Genomic DNA, 26,369 nt, shown 5'->3' on the forward strand with positions numbered 1-26,369 from the left:
TAAACAAAATTATTTATTATATAGTACTGAAGAAAATTTAAAACGACCAATATATAAACTGACTGGTTTTGAAAGTACTGTATTTACTTTACAGTACTCTACAAAGAAACTAGATTTGCACTAATATATTAGTTGAAGGCAACTTACAGAAGCTCAATATTCTGAGGACTTTTTACTTTTTAATATGTATTAAAAAGAAAATATTGCAGATAAAAAAAAACAATCTAGTATTAACAGGCCACAGTGAATACTGGTCTACAGGGCAGGAATTCTATTTTTGGTTGTTATATACTGTATATTATATATATTATATATATATATTATATATATATATATTATATATATATATATATATATATATATATATATATATATATATATATATATATATATATATATATATATATATATATATATATATATATATATACTGTATATAAAAGGAATATGCCAAGGCTGTGATTACTACTTTTCCAAGATATAGCGTATCAAGTGATGAAGATCAGTAAGGTATGAGATCTACTAGATTCCCTCTGGGCTGTGTCATGTGCTCAGGGAAAAATTGAGTTAGTTGATCAAATAATTGTGAACGAGAACTATGTTGCCATCCTAGGTCGGTGCCAAATAAATTTGAGCTGCTGTCTTCATCCTCTGATAAAGAATGTGCTTGACCATATATTGAATCCTCGTGGGGTTGAAAGAGCGTTGTGGCAAGTGCTTGGAATTCCTGCACTTGTTGTGGGTCAGTATGGTCAACGGCATTATGAAGTTTCGTCTGAAGGTACTTCAGCGCCAGTACCGAGTTATCCCGAGCTAATTCACTAAACCTGGGAGAAAAAGTAACAAAGGTGATTACTCAAGACAGCTGTAGAAACTAATATAATAATAATACAATATATACAATAGAATTTCATTCTCTTATTCAAAACACCATTTGAAAGCTGATAAAACAAAATTAAATTTGTCCTAATTTGACTTATTTAATTTGACTTTTATCAATTTAACTTTACTGTACTAATATTGAAACATACTTTAACCTCCGTGCTGCGCGGTTTGTGCACCTCACCACATTCTGGTGGTGCACGGAAATTGAAGCGTCCTCCCCAATTTTTTTTTTTTTGTAAATTGTTAAAATCCCTTCCCTGAACATGTACATTAAAAAAAAAAAAACTTACTCTGGTTGTGGTGACGTGGAGAAGATGCGATGTGACGTCACCAATACGTGTTCGCCCATACAGAAAGCTTTCAGAGGCGGTCGTGCGGGCGATTCAAGACTCGCGAGTTGCCATAAATATATTTTCATGAATTTTTTCCAATGCATTTTCAATGCTTTCTAATTACTTCTTTTATCATATCTGATGCACATGTGTGTCCTTTACAATAGGTACACAGTAGAATGTTCATAATGTTCCAAGGAACTGTGATACCTGTGTCAATAATGTGTCCACAATTTTTTTTTATTGTCGCAATATTACTTGTTCAATATTCAATGTATTTAAACTATGTACACTCTCACACACTATTTACATAGTCATACACTGTATTACACATTCAGTACTTCGGAAGTGAGTGATAATCAAAACAGCAGTCCATGGTACACAGCGCGACTTTGCACATGATGCACCAGGTACACACAAATTTCCACTTCCTGTTTCTTTGTTCTGTGCACTTGCAAACAATGCACTCACATACACCTTTGGCTTTAGTTCCTGTAGGTGGTATGTAGTCAAGCTTGTGAAGTGTAAGGTAGTCTTAAAAAGATCTAGGAAAAGATAATGACAAAATTCTGTCCTGGTACAAAGTAATCGCAAACTTTTTGTCTGGTATCGCTGAACACTTTTGGCACTTTCCAAAGTTGATAATTTTTATCAACATTTATAATGTTTTCAAAGTGTAGGCACCTTAGAAATATCAGGAACCTGTCTCATGACATGTAGTTGTTGAATACGGCTTGGAACAGCGCAAATATTTTTCCAATAATCCTGTACTAAGTGTTTCATGGAATGTTTAATAGGAAGACACAGAGCTAAGAACACACAATTTAGCCACAGTGGTGTCCTTCCATCGTGTCATACGTGAAGGATGTAATAAACCATCTGCAATAAGTTGCAGTTGCATTGCAAACCTGTTAGTTTTGTCAAGATGATTTTGCATGAACCTAGGTGACTAGGAGGCCTGGTAGAGGACCGGGCCGCGGGGACGCTAAGCCTCGATATCATCGCAAGGTATGAATGGCTCATCAAAATAAGCCATAAAATATTCAATTTCACTCATCTTCACCTGTATATGGTAAAGTGGGTTCAACACCAACTTCAATATCATCAAATTGTGCTTTTGTGTGGAGCAAAATTATCACAGCCCTCCTTTGTAAATTCACCCATGCTCCTTGTGCTGGCATGACCACCACCACCATGGAAGCCACTAACACACTGACTAAACTATGCTACTTGTATCAAAAGTATCACCACAACCCAGAAAACAATTCATCTATAGTATCACTTTCTTCAAAAATTGGAGATGACACAAATGGTGATAATAATGGCGAGGGAGATGGCCCGGGAGGCCGCAACATACCAGGCGCTCACCCTGTACTGGATATGCTCTCTGTATCTGTATCCTCATCTGTGCTTTATCACTTGTATCCGACACTTGTGTTAAGTCTTTATCGTGCCTTGCTTCATCAATATCACTATTCTTAACTTCTTCAAACCATAAGATCTGAATTTCATCAACGGAGAGCGATCTTTCGACACCGCATCCAACAGGAGATTGGTTGCTCACTCAGAACTGAGCCAACCCATGGCCCTGGGGCATGCTGGGAATTTTATCAAGATGGCTGCCACTCAATGGAGGTCTCAGGCACCCATCTCGTAACCAACGTTCCGCGTATGCGTTTTGAATCTTATGATATCCTAACATCGCTCCTGAGTCGGGTGGCACACCGCCATACCCAGTGTTATGTCAGGTGGCCCAGTGCAGTGGTTAAGCTACAATTAAAACTAGAAATCACCTGAAATTCATTTCTGGTTACCGAGATATGGCATTTTAAAAGAAGCAAAACTTTGAACGAGTTTTTCTTGTTTCATTTGTTTAGGGTGCTTAGCCAGTTATGTTAGTAAACGTCATACTTCACCTTTATTCTACATTCACTACATGACAACACAAATCATGCATCCATATACACTGTATACTATTTTGTATCATAATATTATGCTGTTAATATAAACTAGCACCATATGTGTTGCAGCATTCTATAAACATCTCTACTCACAACATGAAGAGGATTAATTAAACATAGCTAATGAAGTGGACAAACATTATTTTACCAGGGGCCATGAAACCGGATAAGTCAGAGACAAAGCTTTACGTAACCAATTTTAGCAAGCTAGAATACACACTTACCTATGTTTCCGGATAAGGAGGACGCAAGTGTGCAAAAGCTGTTGAGTTGAGGGACGACATAGTCTCAGTGACCAAAAATCATCCAGTCGCATCTTGGGAAGAGAAGCTTTACCTGGGTTACCGCCAAATAAGTAGTGAACCTAGGAAAAAATATACGAATGAAACTATGCATTTCATAAATAGATAAATATGAAGGAAAAACTTATCCAGTTTTAAAATATTGAATTTTAGCCAAATTTCACTTGGATTACCATTTTTTATTGATCTTATGATGAATCTTTAAGTGTCGGTATAAAACCTCTGTTTATATAAACCTTTCAGAGATAATTTGAAGAATTCTCCTTATTAAACTGAATGAATGAAAATTCTCATAAACACCATTTTTTTAACTCTAGACATGCAATTATTGTTATTTGTTAATCAGCTGGGCCTCTGCAATTATTGTCATTTGATGATTATTACTACCTGGTTTATACACCAATAATATTAATATAGTTATAATAACTAAATGTGGATGTACTAAAGTTAATCAAGGATCATGAAAAATTTCTGCAATCGTTTTGTAACAGCGATGAGGGAATCATGGACAACATTCCCCAACAGAAATGCAGCAAAACAATGGGTTACAAAGCACTTCTTTGAGTTATGTCAGGAACAGATTTGAGTACAATAGGTGTACATATTTATTACATTGTAGACCTATATAGAGAACGCAATCATTGCTTTTGCCAATTTTATATACATAAATTGAGTTATTCAACACAAACACCAACCCGTTCTCGCAAATTTAATAAGTCAATATTGACTTATTAAATATGTGCATAGGTGACATACTTAACATAATAGATACCCTTAAAAAGATTCATAGAAAACACCGACCTTACCTAACCTACTTAGTATGTTAAGATAAGCATCTTATTGCTTCGTAATTACAATTATTACCTAACCTATAATAGGTATAGGTTAAGTAATAATTGTAATTACGAAGCAATAAGATGCTTATCTTAAGATACTAACAAGGTTAGGTAAGGTTGGTGTTTTCTATGAATCTTTTTAAGGGTATCTATTATGTTTAGTATATCACCTATGCACGTAGTTAATAAGTCAATATTGACTTTACGAATTTGCGAGAACGGGTTGCAAACACTACATCTTGTAATGTAATAAATAAAATATAAAACCATCCAAGGTGAACATTCCCTTACATAGGCAAGATGAAAATTTTGATGACAGCCTCATTTTCAGGGTTAAAAAAAAAAAAATATTCACAAACTTCAGCTGCATATATCTATGATGACGATGGGTCACAATAATGTGGCTGAAGATACGATGACCAAACCACACATCAGAATATTAAGAAACAGTGACAATTCAGTCCATCCTGCACCATTATCAAGTCATGTAATAAAAAATCGTCATGTCTTCATTTTCTGATGTGTGGTTTGGTCATTATATCTGTGATATTTACATGTAGACGAGGAATCACAATAACGTGGCTGAAATATGTTGACCAAACCACACACTCGAAAGTGAAGCGATGACGACGTTTTGGTCCCTCCTGGACCATTCTCAAGTCGATTGTGATGAGGGAAGGAGGCGAAGGCAATAAATAGGCAAAAGAGAGGCGAGGAGAAGGAAATCTTAAAGGAACAAGTTTGTGTAAATATGATATTTACACAAAATTAGTCATCCCATCAACAAACAGCACTGACCTTTTTTGTATCATCATAGACTAGTTGGTGAGCGAATCGAGGACAGGGCTCTACATGTTGCATTTTGCTCCAATATGACTCCCCGGTCTGCTCATTGCGATATATACATGACCTGAAGAAAGAAAACATGATTAAACTTGGAATAATTTCATTATATATAATTTGCTTCAGATTTGTATAATTTTATTTACTTTGTGTTCCTACTACTTACACAATATTTTAACTCCAAGAATAACCATTTATAGTACTTGCTGATACTCTCTTTCTTTTAAGAGATATTCCTGTGAGAGTCCTAAGCCTCGGCCTGCCCTACTATACACAGTGGTTTAGTGCTAAATGAAGAAATGAGGGAATGCACAAGGGTTAAGATTAAACATTCTTGTTTTCTTTCAAGATGCAGAATCAGCTTCAGCTAAACCATCCACTTTGGGTATATTAACATGCTTATTCTTACACCACTGTGCAGTGTCCTTTAGCCAAACTATACAGTATCTCCTAGAAATCTTTCACTCCACAGCTCTTATCTGCCAATGAACTGCAATTATGAAAACTTTTCCATTATCAGTAGCCTCCCAAAATGTTACATTATGTATTTTCTTTAGTGAAATTGCATCAATAACCCATTACATAAAGCAAGATGCCTTTTTTTTTTAAGATTTTAAACCTATCTACTAGCAATGAATATTTCAGCAAAAAATTACAAATACAGTAATTCATAAAGCCCAATAATTAATGCAGGCATTTGGCTTTAAATAAACTTTTTATATTAATTCACAGTTAGGATTTTCTGGCATGCCACTCTCTGAAGTGAATCCGGTATAATGAACTGGCAAATTGCTGCACATGAATGTTTAAAAGAGTAATCATTTTCAGTTTGTTCAATAGCTTGTCATGTTGACCAGACCACACACTAGAAGGTGAAGGGATGACGACGTTTCGGTCTGTCCTGGACCATTCTCAAGTCGATTGTCCAGATTGGTCCAGGACGGACCGAAACATAGTCGTCCTTCTACCTTCTAGTGTGTGGTCTGGTCAACATACTTTAGCCACGTAATTGTGACTCATCGCCTGCAATAGCTTGTCATGTCTTTCTTTTAGTTAAAAAATTAATATATTATTACATAATCAACTTATCTTCCCCAAGTTTTCACAACAAATGCAGCTGTATGTAACTTCATCAATAACATATGTTCTTTTCACAACAGCTGCTCCTTGGGGAGGGTTATATGCAATATTCACTTAATATTGTAACAAAGTTACTGTACCACTAGATTCCAAAAGAAATTACTACAAATACATGAGAAGGTACAGTATGGGCAACAACACCCACAGAGTTCAACAGGGTACTTAAGAGCACGACCTGTTCACAGCATGGCCTACTGAGGACCTGCCCACGGCATGGCCTGCTGAGGACCTGCCCACGGCATGGCCTACCGAGGACCTGTCCATGGCATGGCATGCTGAGGACCTGCCCATGGCATGGCCTGCCGAGGACCTGCCCATGGCATGGCCTGCCGAGGACCTGCCCACGGCATGGCCTACCGAGGATCTGTCCATGGAATGGCCTGCCGAGGACCTGTCCACGGCATGGCCTGCTGAGGACCTGCCCACGGCACGGCCTGCTGAGGACCTGCCCACGGCACGGCCTGCTGAGGACCTGCCCATGGCACGGCCTGCCGAGGACCTGCCCACGGCACGGCCTGCCTGCTGAGCTCCCCCCCCCCCCCACGTGAAGCATGAAATCTGAACAGTGTGCATCATGATACAAAATTCACTTATAGAGTTAATGACACATTTTTTAATTGTCAAAATACAAGCATAAATTTTTGGAATGAACACTATAGCATCACTGGATTGCAAGTATTAAAAATGGCTTACATTTTTAATTATGACAAGTTTGTACTTTTATTAAAAACAATCTATCGATAACCTCAACTCCTTATTCCCTCTTAGGAGTTTCCTATTAGGGAGGTGTTAATATCTACCAAATAACTCTCAGAATGCATTTAGCAATTGCAAAACTTACCATTTATTTTGAGATATATCATACACCCAGAATGAATTCCGAACATTTTCATCTCTTTTATCCTTGTCCTTACTAAGGCCCTGAAAAAATGTTAATAAAACCAATTATATCATCATTACAGTACTCCAGAAGCATCACCCAGTAAAAAAAATGGGGGCCAATATGGAAAAAAGAAAATTACAAATATTAAAAATAGCCGTCCATTATTCATTATATTATCCACAATAGAGCATCATAGCTAAACAATCCGCAACATACTCCAGTAGAATCACTGCTTCACAAAGTGTATGGTGCTCCACTGTAATATCTTCTTATGTATATTTAATGAATACCATTATTATATATTATTATTATACATATATACTACGAAACAAATAGATTCACTCTCTTCTTAAAATCAATGCCTTGTCAATTACCTGATCCCATGCATTGTTCTTGCTTAAGGGGGCCGGGAGTTCAAAAAATATTTAAATTATATGAAAATTTCTTGAAAATGTTAAACGCAGCTCCAATTATTTGCCATTAGCATTGTGAAAGTTTCATCCCAATATGTTAAGAAATGGATTTTATATGATTAAAAAAAAAGAAAATTGATGATAAGGAGAACAGCTCCTGTTAAATGGAACCGTGAGATAATGAAGTAATAAAGAGATGCAGGCACCTGTCCGACGCACAAAAGAAGAATAGTACTGTAGTAAGAAGGCTTCACAAAGTGGATAAGCAGTTGGTACCTTTCTATCATTGCCAAGTATTACATAACACAAATAATAATGAGTAAGTACTGTATGTTACAATACTGTATTTTGTTATATATCATATAAATACATTGCCCTATGCCAATGTCTGTTATTTCCACCAATGTCCAACACTCTTATTTTTAATGGGATTTTTTTTCCTCTCCTTTGTTTCTCATCTGATTTTGTTGTGGCTTCTAAATCTTGGAGAATACATATCCATCACTAAGGATGTGAAGATAGAATGAAATTGGTCAACACGTAAATCAGCCACAGGTGGCAGAACTTGTCACTCTTAATTTTTTTTGACTGAGTTATTTACAGATTTTAAAACTATTTTTTTTTGTATATTTAGGTTATATTAATAAATGGGGGACCAGATGCGGGCCTCACTTATATAAAGTATACTTATTATCCTTATTAACCCATTATCCTCATCCCAAAATATTTAGTTTTTATTTTATGGGAAGAGTGGGGGTATTTTTTCTTGACTCCATTTCAACACATATTGACCTGCAACTTTCACATATTCAAGTATGAATGCCAAGCAATGTTTATTAGAACATACAAGAACATTCATGAATTAGAACTACCATATTCGTTGTTGATAACTTCGATAATAACGACAATGTCGATAATAACTTCAATTTTCTCTAAAACTGGAATTTCAACTTTGAGACGATGTCAAAAATCCAGTTTCAGACTGATTCTCAACATTTTTATATATTATGTGCATAGTTTTTAGTTCCAAGGTTTCCATAATGGCATTTATTCATAAACCCATAACTTTGGAAGTTGTAAATTTTTGCGTCTAAATTTTGTGCATATTTTGAAGTCCACACTAACTTTTTTTTTTACAGTAAACTATACTCTCAAATTTATATTAAGGAAAATGAATATTATATGCCATTCAGAACCCATAATGAATAAAATAAAAATTGGTGAAATATTAAATTCGTCAGCTTAATTTGAAATTGTGAAATTTTCAGTTTTTAAAACAAAACATTCTTGTATTTTTTCCTGTTCATGTTATGATATTGATCCATTATGAAAAGTTGGAGTATTTATCACGTACACTATGCACAAAAATTATGAGTGTTTGAGGAAGGTTGAGAAATTGTCGACCTAGCCCCTCAAGCCTTATGAACTTGTACACTAACTCACCACATTCCTCCATCTTCCTGACATTCATCCCCTCTTCCTGCACTCTTACTACATGCACTTCATCAATCATTCATTTAAACTGAGCAAAGCATCTTGGTACACATTCTAAAATCTTGTGACTCATTGATTTTTGGACTCTCACATTTTTGCATATTTTTAATTCTTTTTCTCTATTCTCCAAACAAAACACTTGAAAACTTTTTAATGGTCCAGGATGGGCCAAAACTTTGTCGATTTACTTTCAGTTTATATGTATGCAATGCTTGCGACTTATTCTCTGCAATACATATACTTCTCTATTCCAACTGCTCTACTGCTTGACCTTTCATGTTTATATCATGCCATCATCACACATCTGTTCATGAGAGTCGGTACTTTCATTCCTTGCAGACCTCTGGTTACATTTCTTTTTATCTGGGTTTTCTTCTAACTAGAGCTACATCAACATGAGTTTCACGAATTTACATTTTAACACATACCAAAGGGATTACACTTTTTTTTTTTGCAGGGATATTTTCATATGGGCCCCTAGAAACAAAGTTATATAGTAAATACAATTGAGAAATAACTAACCGATAAAACATGTATCTCATTAAGGTGAGGATCTATGGTCGCCTTTTGAGTAAAGCCAGCAGCAGGCACAGATGAGGAGTCCTTACGTGTTCCATCACTTATGTAACTTACTGTATCTGTGTCTATATTGTACATGAAAAAGTCTGTCAGGTATTCCTTATTTCGCTGACCAGCCAAAATGAAGAGCTGACGACTTCCCTGCAGAAGAAAATAATATGCCTGTTTTAAATATGAATATACTATATTACATAAACCTTTAAAATGGATATACTGTACAGAATAACCACAAAAATCCATAATTTCCACATATGGAAGCCTTAAAATCAGGAAGGATTTTGCTATAGGCAAAATTTTTCAAAATTCGAAAGAGGTACAGTACAAGAAAGTACAAGAAACTTAAAAATTGGTCAATGTGTATATGAGAGTTTGTGGAGGGTGAGTGGGGCAGGAATTCAGACTATCAAATTGATGCATTGTGATTCAAATACAATATCTCATGAGTGGGCAGATATTATGTCCTCTACTTCCCAGTCCCCACAACCTAGTGCTAAGTTAAAACACTTGACTGCTTGCTCAAGAAGCAAATTATGCTTTACTTTAAAAATTTATTGAATAAATATTATTAAATTACTTTTTTTGCTTCTTTCTACATCAATATAGATAAATAACTAATATAAAAATGCAAGATGTGATGCTAAGAGAAGAAGGCAAAGCTCCCTGGTGTCCCAGGGTAAAAAAAAAAATCCCCAAGGAAAACCGAGTAACATATTCATGGATCTGGGGTACATCATTCGAAAACCAGAAAACTAACACAATAACACACCCAAGGAGCTTGGTGGCATATGAACCTGTAAAACTAGGGTTCATCTGGGATACAAGGGGTGACCCAGTCTATCTGCCAAATATACACAAGGATCAGTTGGCTTCCCACATCCGGTTAGTGTTTTAGAAGCATCAACTTTCGCGTCAGGTTTTCGAGCGGCTCATTAGGAGTCTCAATTTTGCCTGCATAGTTTCCCTATGAGTTGGTTTTGGCTGAAAGTGATGAACCACTTCCTTTGTTTGACAGCTGGTTTTGTCGCGTGCTATTTATTGACGCACCCAGTGCTATTTGTTGAGCTGTTTCCAACTGCTACCAAATATTTTTTGGGTCATTTATGTTTGGAGATGATGCATCTTCATATGCTGGGAGAAAGATGCTGTATGCATTACTTTGAAAGCATCTCTCTCTTTCTCTCCCAGGGGGCACTTCCGCAAGGCTTCACTCCGAATGTTCCCGTAGTTCTCTGTTTGAATTGTGGAGGGTTTTTTGTCTCTTCTATTGTTGTATTTTACTGTGGCCATAACACCTCATCTGACTTCACAGCTTTTTTTCCTCTTGGCAATTCACTTTCATGAGGATAAGTAACGTCTTATGGATGACCTCTTCCATTTCCATCTGAAGAGGATGATAATGGGAGGTTGACAAGGCCTCCTTAAGTAGAAAATGTATACCTTTTTGCATGCCTAATGTGGATATGTTTGCATCTATGTGGAATCACAAACTTCTGCTAATGTGGCTTTGTTTTCCAATCATGATATTTTTACATTGAACACACTGTCTCAAATGAACCAAGTGGAAGACAACTTATTGGTTTCCTCTAGTTCAGATACTGTTGCCTGTATTGGCAAAGTTAGAGAGATTTGTGGGCTGTTTGCCTCCATTAACTTCCATGTGACTGATTCTACTCAGATTCTCAACCCCTGTTTACTATTTGACCTAACTTCTTCCTTTCTGAGCCTTCTACTCATGTATAAGATTGGTCTCTGGAAGTTTTGTGGGGTATTTCCAGGCTCTCCATCAATCTTTATGTCAGTGGTTTTTAGCCCAGATCTACTGGTGCTTGTATGAAGACAGCCTTCATCACCATCTTTAGGCATTTTCTTGATAGTATGAAGTGACCTGACATTCATTCCAGTAGTTTCTAGCCCCTGCCATCCCTTGTCTATGTTGGTGTCTTTTCTGATTTGGTTGTCATTTGAAGCCCAGCACCATAGCAGACAGTTTCAAGGGTCATGTTTGAGGCTCAATATTCTTACCGGATCTGTTCTAGTCCTTCTATTTCCTGCTAGCTCCTAGACACCATACTTTTCCAAACTTTCTAGATGAGTTAAACAAGGTTTGGTTTGATTAGGATAAGATCATGATGGGTTATGTTGATTAGTTTAGGTTAATATTGGAAATAGAGTAATTCATTAAGTAACTCTCTTATCTTGACTGTTCATAGGTATAGTTTGTATTATAGTATACTATATATAGCATGTGAAATAATCTCATTTAATATAAATAATTCTAGTCTTACCTATGAGAGTACAACTGAAACTAAACTTATAATTTCACTGAGCTGACTCCACACTACATTATTTAATTATCCCTTAATGAAGCACTTGTAGGTTTCCATGTTCAAAAGCTGATATATGCCCACCCATTTTCTCCAAGAAAAATGTGATACTTAATACAATACAAACATATCTCCATGACTTCCAAGCTTCAGCATTGTACAGTATCACATTTTATATTGTTGTTAAACTGCACATCAGGATCAAGAATGTTGCAATTACTGTATTTTTTTTTTTTTTTTTTGAGATATATACAAGAGTTGTTACATTCTTGTACAGCCACTAGTACGCGTAGCGTTTCGGGCAAAAAACGCTACGCGTACTAGTGGCTGTACAAGAATGTAACAACTCTTGTATATATCTCAAAAAAAAAAAAAAAAAAAAAGTGGTATTCTTTACATCAACATTTTAATTTTAAACTTAGCCTTTCTTATGAACCATATTAGGATGCATATAGTGTGACAACTCCTGAGGTGAAAGATATCTTCACCACCAATGTTAGATTCCATAATAAAGCTTATCATTCACAACATAGGCTGTATACTTGTCTAATGGTTTTGACACTCAAAATGGCAATGTAAGCTTAAAACATGGGACATCAATGCAAAAAGTCCATTTGAAGCAACAATTAGTAAATGACAAATAATGCAATATACCCTGTAAACCTACACTATGAAACAGCATAGAGTGGCCAATGCGTGATTTGATGTCTTGAGGACCAGAAGAGTTGCCAGAACAATCATCTCTCAGTTTGGTCCAGGTGTTTGTGGCTACGTGGTAGGCATAAAGACCCGAGAAAATAGCTTCACTGGGAGTGTAGTTACTGCTGCGTAGTTCATCCAGCCCTAGCCTATAGGATGAAACATAGTGAAGGATCATAGGTTAAAACTACATGAACTGGATTTTCGTTCACACACACACACACACACACAAATCATATTCATGAGTTCATTCATCGTATGAAGTAATACTGTACAAGAAAACTGAATCAAGAACAAATATCTGAGCATATACAACTTGATTATTAAAACATATTTATAAGAGCAACATCTTAGGTTAGAAAGCATGTTTTGCTAAGAAACAGATATTTGACCCAAGCAACTATAGAAGCAAAGAGGAAATCTTTGAGTGGAAATACTCAAAAGTGGAAGAATATGTTATATAGAAATAAATAATGCAGTTATCATTAAATATATCACACACACACACTGCAGTTATCATTAAATATATCACACACACACACACACACACACACACACACAGCTGAAGGAATGGTCAAACAAATGGTTGTTAGAGTTTAACCCAACCAAATGTAATGTAATGAAGATAGGTGTAGGGAGCAGGAGGCCAGATACAAGCTATCATCTGGGAGAGGAAATTCTTCAGGAGTCAGAGAAGGAAAAAGACTTGGGGGTTGATATCACGCCAGACCTGTCTCCTGCAGCACATATCAAGCGGATAACATCAGCGGCATATGCCAGGCTGGCCAGCATACGAACGGCATTCAGAAACTTGTGTAAAGAATCATTCAGAACTTTGTATACCACATATGTCAGGCCAATCCTGGAGTATGCAGCCCCAGCATGGAGTCCATATCTAGTCAAGGATAAGACTAAACTGGAAAAGGTTCAAAGGTTTGCCACCAGACTAGAACCCGAGCTGAGAGGTATGAGCTACGAGGAGAGACTACGGAAATTAAACCTCACTTCGCTGGAAGACAGAAGAGTTAGGGGGGACATGATCACCACATTCAAGATTCTGAAGGGAATTGATAGGGTAGATAAAGACAGTCTATTTAACACAAGGGGAACACGCACAAGGGGACACAGGTGGAAACTGAGTGCCCAAATGAGCCACAGAGATATTAGAAAGAACTTTTTTAGTGTCAGAGTGGTTGACAAATGGAATGCATTAGGGAGTGATGTGGTGGAGGTTGACTCCATACACAGTTTCAAATGTAGATATGACAGAGCCCGATAGGCTCAGGAATCTGTACACCTGTTGATTGACGGTTGAGAGGCGGGACCAAAGAGCCAGAGCTCAACCCCCGCAAACACAACTAGGTGAGTACAACTAGGTGAGTACACACACACACACACACACACACACACACATACATACATACATACATACATACATACATACATACATACATACATACATACATACATACATTATATATATATATATATATATATATATATATATAATGTAATGTAATATAAGAGACAGAACTTAAGACAGAAGAGAAACAAATATAATTATTAGTACTTTATGTATGAAATCTAAACAAGCATACATATATAAAACAACATTTATGTACCCCCCAACGCACCCCTCCCATCTTGAGGGGGTGAGAACACGTCCACCGAAGACATAAATAATCCGTTTATCAACATCCATCACCATCTGATGGTCAAAGATAAGTCGTGGGCCTCCCAAAGCTGCCGTGTCTTCAGTAACTTGGGTCCACTTGTTGTTCTCAATGTCATACATATAAAAGTCACTCTGGGGGCAAGGAAAACAAAATGCAATGAATGAGATTAAACCTGACTTGCACCACAAAGCCTGGAAGAAATCTTCCACTATTATATAGTACATGTATATTGAATTTTAGAATAAATTTTGTGATTCTGTATAGTAATGTGTATTCAGCAATGAAAAATTGTCTATTTTATTTATTACTGTATTTTCATTAATATATAACTTTCTTTTTAACTAAAATTCACAAGTTTTTTGTTATAAATTTTCATCTTTGAAATATATGAATAGGATAATAAAGATTTCATTTTTAACCTCTACACAGCTCCAATTGCTACCTGGAATTTCCTCCTGTGCTTAAATTTCAATATGTGATTGGTCACAATGGGTCTCCAATACCTTATTTTCATGAGCAACACAATGTAGAACTTGTAAATATCTTAGCAGTTTAAGGGTTAAGTTGATGTGCCTTATCAAAATGTCAATTATTCCCACAATAATTTTTTGGGAATATATAGAATAAATGGTTGAATAAACAATGGTCAAGTCACATAAACACATCCATAACTACTTGAAAATAAAAGCCTAAAATTCAGCACCTGCTAAAAATGACATGTGGCTATGAAGTCTATTGTCAGGATAAGTAAATATATTATTGTCTCATAAATACAGTACTGTAATTTTGGTAAAATAATGAACTCATTTGAATTAATTAACCGAGGCACAGATTTCCAATAGATTTTTGGTGTAAACTTACTTTAAGGTTCTCTGGAAGCCGTAGGGCAGAGTCCAAATAGCGACCAAGAGTAAAAATCTGCCGCCGCTCAGGATCCAGACACATCTTGTGACAGGAACGAGCACTAGGACCACCCTATGTCAACGTTTTAGGAGATTTATTGTATGTTTAGACAAGACAGCATGAAGTAAAAAAAACATTTTAAGTACAGTACAATATTTTTAACTTGGCTTTGTGGGTTCAGCCACAAAATATAGATATATTTAAAACTCATTTTGTTAACACACAGATATCACATTAATGTGATAGATATATATATATCAATTAGAAAATTCACTAGGGCAATGAGGTGGGCGCGATCCTACGACCTTGGCATTGCCAGCCGCATACTCTACCACTAGGCCACCGCTGACTCGTAAAAGTCATACAACCGGATTTCTACTGAAATCACAGGAAGTCTGGAGGTCCCTACTGCTTGCGGGTCATATATATAAAACCTGGACTAGCTTCAGAAGAGGCCACCAGACTTTCCAGCGATTTCAGTAGAAATCCGGTTGTATGACTTTTACAAGTTAGCGGTGGTCTAGTGGTAGAGTCTGTACACTCTTTACAGGTCTGGGACAAGTGCAACATAGCTCCGTCCATCAGGCAATACATTTATATTAAGTCATACAACTTAACTGACCTGCGTAAACCTGACTGTCTTTGTTTATCTGTCTGTCTTCCTGGCTGACCGATACTGATTAACTGATTTGACTGACTATTAAAAAAAATTAAGCGATAAACTAATTAACTTGATTAACTGATTGGTTTAGCAGATACACACCAACTGACTTGATTGATTTATAAATTTTACCAATTTACCTTAATGATTGCAACTTGATTTACTAATTTGACTGATTAGACTGTCTTACTTGTCTGACTTACAATAATTTAATAATTCCAGTTATCACAAACAGGAAGCATGTGTGTGTGTGTATATATATATGTATATATGGGTGTGTGTATATATATATAGTTGTATATATATGTGTATGTGTGTGTGTAATTACCTAAGTGTAGTTACAGGATGAGAGCTATGCTCATGTGGTCCCGTCTTCCCAGTACTCTTTGTCACTTTGAATCTACTGACAGTTTTGGACTCCACCACCACCTCACTTAGCTTGTTCCAACAGTCTACCACTCTGTTTATTAACTGGAGAGTTAATTTTTCAACTTCCCTCGAAAGTGCAAAATAAACATACAAAATATTGAGAAGATTCGTGTTAGAATCATTAATCTTACCCTTTAGGTCATATTCTCAACAACAAATATGTACAAGAAAGACTGCTACCAAAATATGTTAGGTGAACAGAGGTATTAGATGAAAGGAAATGTGCCCAACCATTTCTCCCCAACCTGGGGATAAAACTTAAGATCCCCAATTGTGACAAACCTGAAAAACTGAATGAACTCACTGACATGGCTGACTTGCTGATTTGACTGAGTACCGGATGTGGACGTGAATTCTGCATGTGAATGTGTTGGTATGGCCAACTGAATATAGCAAATGTGTAGCAGATAAAATGGCATTGCAATTTTGCTAATCAGCTCGCCAGGATGTATTGTGTGTGGTAGACCACCAAAAGGTCCTGCAAGTGTGTAGTCGATCACCAAGAGGTATTGTGTGGTAGATCACCAAGTAGCATTTTATATGTGTGGGGGAGGGGGTAGATAAATAGGTGTTACAAGTGTGTGGGGCAAATTGTCACATGGTGTTACAAGTGTGTATGGTAGTGCCATATGGTGTTGTGTGTGGTAGAGGTTTAACAAGTGGGTAACAGATCGCCAAGTGGTGCAATAAATAAAATTACTACCACACAGAGTACTGTACCTCAGCATTAGTGTCTCTGGTAATACAAGTCCACTCCTGAGATGGTATGTGATAAGACCATAAATCACTAAGGTCCTGCATGCCATCCCATCCACCAAACAGGTATATAGTCTGAAGAAAAAAATAAACATGCCTAAATCAACATTCTGTAAACGAACAAATCTGCCGCTGTATTGTATTGCAAGTGCACGGTAATAATTTAAACGCTTAATATTTTATTCCTCCAAAAAAATAGCAAAAGCAAAATTAATTTCTTTCATGGATATTCATGAAGACACAGTTAGTAATTTAAACAGGAAAGTATGGCATACAACACTCAAAAAATTATATCCGGAGGATATTTACACACTCAGAATAAAAGGAAAACAGGAAAGTAATCATGAGAAAGAACAATGTCTTGTAAAAGTAGCAGCATTACTACTGTTAATTCATTTGAATTGAATATGCCATATGGAAAAACAAAAAGGTTCGCACCTGTGTATTGGTGTCGATACACATCTGGTGACCTCCCCTCATACCCGGCCGCTGACGGCTACTGGCAGACCCTCCAGGAGAGGGAATGATGGGTGTCCATTGAGGTTTGTACTCCTGCTGGCTAATGTACTGTTGAAACAACCCCTCTGTATGGAATACAAATTAATGGTTACCTATTAATTATAATTGTCACACATAACAAGCCCATGTTAACATGAGCACTTTTGAGTATATTGTACTTGCATATGCAGACATACAGACATATATACAGTACAAAGATTTTGTCCAAAATAAGTTTATCTTTGACAAATTTGAGATACTGTACTTTTAAGTTTGTATGTTATCTTAAAATAAACCACTCACTGTTATCAACTCCATTCAGGGGTCTTAGCATATGCAAAAATACCAAATATTTGGCTTAACAACATTAAACCTTCAAAAGCTAAATGTCAGAAACAACACTCAAATAATGGGCTAAGAGTTCTACATGTTTGGTCATCAATCAAATAGTTGCCCTCTTTGCATAAATAAATACATGTAACAGGGAGTGAGAATTGCCTATACAAGTTCAAATGTATTTGGAGGATCTCCCGTGGTCCATTCCCCACCCTATTTCTTTCTTCCCCATAGGCCTGTGGGGTTTTGCCACAGGTGACTCCAGAGTGAAGGGGGGCAGGCTGGCCAACACCTCAGATGACTTGGACTGCCATCTGGTGGCAGGCTGGTGGATCATGTGATATTTACCCAACAGCAGTGGGGAAAATCTCGGGGTTGCCTAATTTCATTCACGCAGTTGCTTTGTTGTGCCTATGCTTTCTGGTGGATTTTCCCAGTTTTGTGGTTGAGCTCTGATCCTCTGCTTCTATTGGCTTGTAGAGTGAGCCATATTCTGGTCCTGCCTTTCAGTAAGCAACAGACTGGTCACAAAGACCAGGTGTGTTGAGCTAAGGCGTGGTGGAACCAGAACTAAGTTCAGGAAGCCATATAGGGGTATCTCCCAGAAAAATGTATTCTATAATTTTCCATAGAAACCCTCCCAAAACGGATAAACCAATAATAAAAATGTAAAATTTCTCAAAATCCAGGAATCTAGAACAGAAGTCCAGACTTTTGATAATCTAATGTACTGTACTACTAAGTGGGTAACATATTTGTATTGATTTTATTATTTTGTATACAAGTAATGCTTTGAATAAGATACTGAAAATCACTCATGATTTCAACTAGATATTCAAAATAGGCGAGACTAAACTCTACACAAATGCATTACATTGCATATTCCCACACTTACATATCATGCATGACTTTCATAGTGCTATGAAAAATATACAACAGTACCAGAGGCAATGAAAATGAGTGGCTACAAGACAAAGTGAGATAATGAATATACTTGATACTGATATACTATATATGTTGGACTATTATCATCCATAAAAAAAACTGTACCCTATCTATGGAAATGAATTTCTCTGACAGAACATCTTGCTTACCGAGGTAAGCTTTATCATATATAGACACCGAAGTATTTGATATACAAAGACCAATACACTTGCACAGGTTAAACAAAGTTTTAATGATCAGAGTGGAAACTTTGACAAAATTATTTAATACCCATATAGTATGGCGATTGTTATTCACAAATGAATCTCTGATCACAAAATCACAAACAATTTGATCATTGATCAAACCAGTAACCTGCAGTACTCCAATGGAACTCTCATTGTTTTTCGAGTATGAACACCACATGAGGCAGTACATACCTTGGGCAGCCTGGCTAATAAGTTCTTCACATGCATCAAAGTCTCCCTGTTCCACGAGCAGCTTATGTAGTTGTGTCAAACGAGGATCTTCTAAAGTAACCCGAGTTCGTTTTTCTAAGGATTCAAATGCTTCAGAGTAGTTATGTTGACGGAAATGTTTCAGACACAGCCGAATAGCTTCTCTTTCCCGGTACTAAAAAGAAGACAGAAGTGAAAAAATAGTCCCGTATATTTCCCACTACCTACACACACTATGTTGTTAATTATTAAAACCGAATATAATTTACACTTCTAGATGGTTTTTTGAAAATAATGTGCTACCATTTATGACAATTTCACCTATATGTATTGTATCAACTTGCAAAATATGGTAAAGTTCTCTGTGTGCAAAAAGATAATACAAATAAGGAGAAAGAAAGAGAAATATGACAATGAAGAAGAAAAAGGTAATACAAAAACACAAAATGTAGAGTACTTACTGTTGTATACCAGTTGATACACTTCTGCACCACAGCCCAGTCATCACAACCACGAAGCCCCACATGCCAGATGCTGAAGTTGAATGTTGATCCCCAAGACTGAAAAGTGAAGATTTATATATAACGGTGCTGGCATATAGAGCCCTTTATCAACTTAAATATATTTCTCTGGCAAATAACAAGAACAAAGCACACTCACCAGGTTGTCCTAGTTAAAAAAATTACCTTTTAAAAGTCTATCATATCAGATAAATAAAATTATCTACCATATCAGATAAACAACGGTTAAATTTCATCACGTAATTATAACCTGGCCAGCCCATTCATTTAATTTGCCACTCCATAAAAAATACAACCTTTTAGGCTAACCAGAAACACAACAACAACCTGTGTCCTTCACGTGGTACAGGGCTATTCATGCCCGTGCCACCTCTTGGGTGGCTTAATCTTCATCAATCAATTAATCCTGTCTCCTCACTTGAGAATGAACCTTCTAGACTCAAAACAATGTGTAAATTTACAACAAAGTGTAAATTTATAACATTCTATAGTTAATTTTTATTCTTTTAGTCAACCTCGAACAAATATTACACTTGTAGAAATCCTCTTCCAGTTAAACCAAGATGGAAGAGCACAAGTCAGAGGAATAGAAGCCCTAAACAAGAGAATAATTAACATGGAATATAATTCATATTATAATTCATTGTATCAGGAGACAGGAAGCCAGAGTGTATTCATTCATAGTTGGCTTTTATCAAGTCCCCGCCCCCCCCCCCCCCTGCAAGGCCGAATTACTGACCCTGCCCAGGAGACAATCCCACAACAAGTTGACTAACTTCTGAGTACCCACTCACTACTAGGTGAACAGAGACATTAGGCAAAAGGATATGTACCCAACCATTTCTGTCCCGCCCGAGATTCAAACTTGGAATTCTCGATTGTGCGTCGAGAACGAACCCGACTGTACTACCAAGACCCGTATGCAGTCATATTCAATGAAACATGTCTAAATGAAAACCGGCTGCCAGTACTGTATACACCAATATATGTATATATTTATGTTAGTTACCTATGAGGGTTAACTTATGAAACTATAACATTCAATATCTTGGTCAGGCTAATGTTAATGTGTATATACCGGTAATTAATTTAGACTGCATGATACAAATGAGATGAAGCATTATCTCAAGGGGCCAAGATAAAAACCAAGCCATATAAAGAAATTGGAACTAACATTGAGTCAAGGGTCTTTACCTTTATTAACACTTTCGCGCTCTCCGCAAAGGTCACTCAGCCAACCGAATGTGCGCGCTGCGTTTTTATCGCTTAAGCGTAAAAACAAAAATGTGTATACTCTTTTTACTCTTCTGACCTTAGTTCTCATGCTACGTATTTCATTTTGGTACCAACGTGTTCGCAATAAAATTCTCTAGAAGAACATTAGTAAAATAAGTCACGAAACATATAGGGATACCAGCACCAAATAAATAACTACGTAGATGACTCGCCGTGAGCGCCCATCGGCAACAAAATGTTTTTACTCTTGGGATTGTAATCACCTCCACACTTGTTCTACAGCGTTAATTTTGGTATCAATGAACTCGCAATGAAATTCCCAACACGGTGATATGAATATAAGCGTAGAATAATGATGCAGCCCGCCCGCAAGAGTGTGGGAAGTGGTGAAATTGTTACCCGGTATCGGTGACGGGACGACGCACGGCGCTTTGAAAGTTTATACTTATTTCACTCTCATGACATTAATTTTCTATGTACGTCATTCATTTTTATGTCAATGTGTTCGCAATAGAATGTTCTATGTGCCCATAGGTAAAAAATATCAACAAAGCGTAAGTTAGAATAGCGACAAATATAAAACAACGCTGGAACATATCAGTGAGCGTCAAACACACACGAAATATTTTTACTTTTGTTATGTTTGTCAAGATTATACTTGTTGCACACAGTTATTTTTGGTTGTATATTGATTGGAATAAAATTCCCTAAACAGACATATGCATATAATACATGATATGGGGGAAGAATTACCAGTATAAACGGCTAAAGTCACCCACCTGCAACCCGTTTGGGACAAAATACCATTTGATCGAAGTTATCCACACCTTTCATGAACTTATTGTACCATGCAGCCTAGTGGTGGGAAAGAGAGCCTCATAGCAAGCAGTTTGAAACAAACCCAAAGTAAATCGGATAAAAATTGAATTTTATACAAATATTTTGAAAGTAGACATAACTTTATGTCCACTATGCGTTTACGTTAGACGAAACCGAACGCGCCGGCGCGTCCAGATAGCGCGAAAGTGTTAATGCCACTATGATAAACTTATCAGAAATAAGGCTCTTCTGAAAACGCTGTCTTTCACTTACCTGAAGCGGGACAATCTTCACAAATCGGACGGGAAACTGGTGCCCTGAGACAGTATGTTTTAATAGGAATGTCTCGGGAACTGTGTCATTTTTTAAACCGCTGCAAAGTGAAAGATGTCTCCATTACGTAATTATAAACAGTCTTTAAATTTCTAGATTAATTTGTATCCATTGTTTGCAAGCAAGTAAACAATAATTGAATGATGACTCAATTAACTCAATCAAGTGAGCCCAGTATTAATTCCAAAACAAGATCCCACAAAACTCCAAAAGAGTCAACTTAAGAAAATAACCACAGCTAAAACCCTAATTCAATCAGCATTGAAAAGATAACTCTGCAAAGCCTGTTGGTAAAAACTCATGACACACAACAGAATGTAAACATGTACAGGAAAAGATAAATGTTAAAATATTGACTCGAATGTAAATTAAACCAATGTTTTGGGATAAACGCAAGTCATTTAGCTTAACGTGATTCCTCACAAGCTGGGATGGTGAAGCCTGTACATTCGAAGATGGGGAGAGAGAGGTGATAACTCTTCGTGACTATTTAGTCTCAGATGACACCAGGTGGTGCACAACCAAAGTTCACATTCACTTCAAAAATCTACCACTTAGGGGGGGTATTCATCCCCGTGCCACCTTTTGGGTGGCATAATCGTCATCAATCAATCACCAGGTGGTGGCGTGATAACTAACTAGTAACTAGCTCAAAAAATGATATTACTTCAAAAATACTGAGTGCAAACAAACCATTGATTTTGTATTTCTATTCTTTATACACACAGTATATATGTCAGTTATATTTAAATATACAGTATATCTTTTTAAGTTCAATTTGCATTACTTATGAGTCATTAACATGAAAGTTAGTTTTGTTAGGAAAAACAAAAGATTGAAAGAGTCACATTTATTCCATAAGTATGCTATAATTTTATTTCATATAATCTATATCGGTAGCCCATGAACTTTTTAAGTGGTGTCTAGTTTATAACGTTTGAAGTGTTGAACCACTCTGAAGTAAATGTTTCCTATTTGTATATATATGTCATTATCATATGAGCCACTTTTCCAACCTCATGGTACAGTATGAGAAATAACTCGAGCAAGAAAAAATATCAGAAATGGAAGACAAATTTTATTCAGACTAACACCCAATCTACCATAATTGCTTCCACACTAAATATCATCATGTGGTAACTATTGTTCTACAGCACCAATAAACTTGGATGCCCCCCCCCCCCCTTCGAGTCATATACGCATTAAAAAATTATTTGTAAATATTTTGTTGCATTTAAATACTGTAATTTAAATGAAAGCAACAGCTACACCAAAAAAAAATGACAAATTAATTGTACCTTTCCAATAAAAGTATCATGTTGTCATCCGAGAGTCCACCATATACTCGAAATTTCTTGATATTGCATACGTGAGTTTTTTCATATTTGCCGAAAGCTATGGTTTTCAGAACAGCAGGCCTCTCAAGCTTCAGGGTAAGGAACTGAAGAAAAGATGCAAATATATGTAGAAATGTGTAGTATACCAAAAAAATTAAAAATGAATTAAACATACAGTATTAAAAGCATAATTATTTGACTAATAATGCATTAAAAAATGAACACATTCCAAAATGTTTTGTGCACGATGTAAATTATGCACTGAAGAATTTCATCAGTTTCTTTTTTCATAATAATATAAGTTACTTAACCAAATCACAAATATAACTGAATCCCAAATTTATATTTTTTGCACATGTTAAACATTTGTGCATGACTAGGCTATGCTATCTTGGTACAGTCAAATTCATTTTAATGCTTTAATATTAATGCATATACGAATTACCTGCGGAGGGTTATTGGAATCAGACGACCACCGAGATGCTTGATCGTTTGGCTTATCTTCAAGAATATTTCTGTAAAAAATTATATACAGCATGAGGTCGAGTTTTATATTTCACTTTTACAAAGCTTAACATTTAAGACTAATATAAATAAAAGAAAATCTAAGCCTTAAAAATATAAACAGCAGTTAAGTCAATTTTGCCTATGAGCATCAGTAAGTGCTACTCTCTTCCATACATATGATAGAACATAGAACAGATAGCTGTAGATTTTACTATCAGTAACTTAATGTAAAGTAAGTTATAATGAATAATTAATAACATTTTTTAATTAAGAAATAATGACAAATTATGTATTATTAAAGTCTGAATGGTGACCAAGTAAAAAAAGAAGTACAGTAATGCAAAAACACATTTCACATATACAGTACAATTATATTAAGCCTAAATAAGTACGAATTTAGATAATGTGAACCTCTCACACGAGATATAGATTTTAACACCAAAATTTGAAATGCAGGGAGATGTATTTTGTACTTGTAATGAGTTCTGGGAGTTGTTCTTCACCGAGAGCCCAGGCCTGGGGTCTGATTACCTTGGGGTTACCCTGCGATGATTTTGGGGCTCAACGTCCCCATGGCCTGGTCCTCGACGAGGCCAGACCAGAGTTGTGTAGAAATTTCTTGCATCTTGGGCACTTTCAGATTTTTTTTTTTTGCATCATGATACCTGTACATAACAGTCTACAATACTTGCTGCATTCAAAGATTTACTCATGAAATAACAAAAGGCAGCATCTACACATGTGTTATTGGTACAGGTAATACATGTAGTTGTATTCTACTTGAATCTACTTGTACAGTCTGTTGTAGTCCAGGATATTTCTTTAGTTATAATATTCAATTACATGTTTTATTGATATAGTGGAGGGGGGTGAGAAAAACTTTGAAAGATCTCTGAAACAACTATTTTAATATAAAACCACAATCTAAGTTTAATTTGTGCAGATTTACTCGGCAAAAGATTTTTCCAGGAAAGCTTTCCTCCCATAAATCAAGACATGTAAATCAGAAAGTTGAAAATACAAAGTTCAAGTCATGGTAAACATACCAGTAGAGAATAATGGCTAACAAAATTCTGTTGATAACAATCACAATCTGAAACAATATTAACAAAACTGTTGAATAAAGAAATGAAAATCCCCATTGCAATCAAGACTGAGAATTCACATACGGCTTTAAGATGTGTAATCTTTATTGATGAATCTTTAAGATGTGTAACCTATTTTCAACTTAATCCCTCCATCTAGCCATACTTCTCTAGATTTGATCAACCAGTTAACTTGGGTTGGCTAGTTTAGTATTTGAAATAAGTTAGAGTTAGAGTGAATTGTAGTAAAACTTTTCTCTACTGTCAATAAAACAAATCCTTCTAACCCAAGATATTTAATGGAACTACAGCATAATACAGGTACATTAATTTTATTACAAAAGCTCTATAACAAAACTGATGTCACTATTGGCTAAATTAATAATTTGTGCATGTCCTTCAAAACCTAATCATTTTTAAATTAGAAAGATAAAAATAAAACATTAAGCCAGGATGGCTATATAGCACCGAAACCTCTTTATATTGTGTCAAGATTTTAGAGTTCACACGACTACCTGTAAACCTCAATTGGTCTACCTTACCTGTACACCTAACAAACGTTTATTAATCTGATTTTCAGGACTGGTGCATTCAATCAGGCGAGGACAGGCAATGGATAGAATAGGTTTGGCGAAGAACAGAAAATCAAGTCAACTCCGGCACCTCTCTCCTACACAGAAGAGAGTAATTCACTACATATAAATACCATAGTGGCAGACAAGGCATGTGGCCCTAACATTACTGCCACAATGGATATATTATAAATCTTAAGATTTGTGAACCACTAACAAGACATCCGGAATTGTTAAGACATTGATGCACAAGACGGAACAGCAACAGCCTGCTAGGCTGCCTTATAAACCTTGTTAACACAGCATATTCTCTAAGACATCTGAAGACCGATGACCGCAGAATTTCACTGAAGATTTTAGGTAATAAAAGAGAAGAAATTGGAAGAGTTGTAAATGCCCGAGCACTCTTGGGGGCCACGGGCACCTCTACCTGGGGCCCTGTGCCCCTCCTCCTGGTCCCCCTCACACTAGCCATCTCCCTCCTCCTTCCATACTCACTCTGGGACATAATTGGAAGAGTAAGTGGAGAACTTATGGATTGAATACTTGAGAGGTTGAGTGTTGTCACCAGGAGCCTCTGCCATTGTTGTTGTGGTTCTCAAACAGCTGTTCCATGGTGGCGTTCGA

At 36.3% G+C, this 26,369-nt stretch overlaps 1 protein-coding gene across 4 annotated transcripts; it reads right to left on the reverse strand.

Moving 5' to 3' along the window:
- Window positions 1-399: 399 nt before the first annotated feature.
- Window positions 400-26,369, reverse strand: muskelin (muskelin 1). Of its 4 annotated transcripts, none has more exons than XM_069333953.1 (16): window positions 26,033-26,226; window positions 24,024-24,093; window positions 23,540-23,682; window positions 22,182-22,281; window positions 19,794-19,892; window positions 19,315-19,507; window positions 17,555-17,700; window positions 17,081-17,191; window positions 15,229-15,342; window positions 14,326-14,498; window positions 12,660-12,840; window positions 9,612-9,809; window positions 7,141-7,220; window positions 5,115-5,226; window positions 3,403-3,542; window positions 400-827 (listed from the first exon to the last, which is right to left on the reverse strand). In XM_069333953.1, exons 1-16 carry the CDS (start codon window positions 26,215-26,217, stop codon window positions 503-505), a joined length of 2,370 nt encoding a protein of 789 aa, XP_069190054.1. In that variant the 5' UTR covers window positions 26,218-26,226; the 3' UTR covers window positions 400-502. The 4 variants fall into 4 exon arrangements, with proteins under 4 accessions (XP_069190054.1, XP_045610007.1, XP_069190053.1 ...); XM_045754051.2 differs by lacking the exon at window positions 26,033-26,226 and adding an exon at window positions 26,241-26,369 and having other exon boundaries at window positions 401-827; XM_069333952.1 differs by having other exon boundaries at window positions 401-827; window positions 14,314-14,498.

This window comes from Procambarus clarkii, chromosome 30, assembly GCF_040958095.1.
Source record: "Procambarus clarkii isolate CNS0578487 chromosome 30, FALCON_Pclarkii_2.0, whole genome shotgun sequence".
In the NCBI taxonomy this organism is placed as follows: Eukaryota; Metazoa; Arthropoda; class Malacostraca; order Decapoda; family Cambaridae; genus Procambarus; species Procambarus clarkii.

Excerpts from the sequence above, each read along its gene's own strand:
- muskelin (XM_069333952.1), bottom strand. The coding sequence starts at position 26,217 with ATGGCTAGTGTGAGGGGGACCAGGAGGAGGGGCACAGGGCCCCAGGTA. Across the intron at positions 19,893-22,181 it reads TGAAGATTGTCCCGCTTCAG|TCTTGGGGATCAACATTCAA; the intron begins GTAAGTGAAAGA and ends TTCACTTTTCAG. Across the intron at positions 19,508-19,793 it reads GTATCAACTGGTATACAACA|TACCGGGAAAGAGAAGCTAT; the intron begins GTAAGTACTCTA and ends TCTTCTTTTTAG.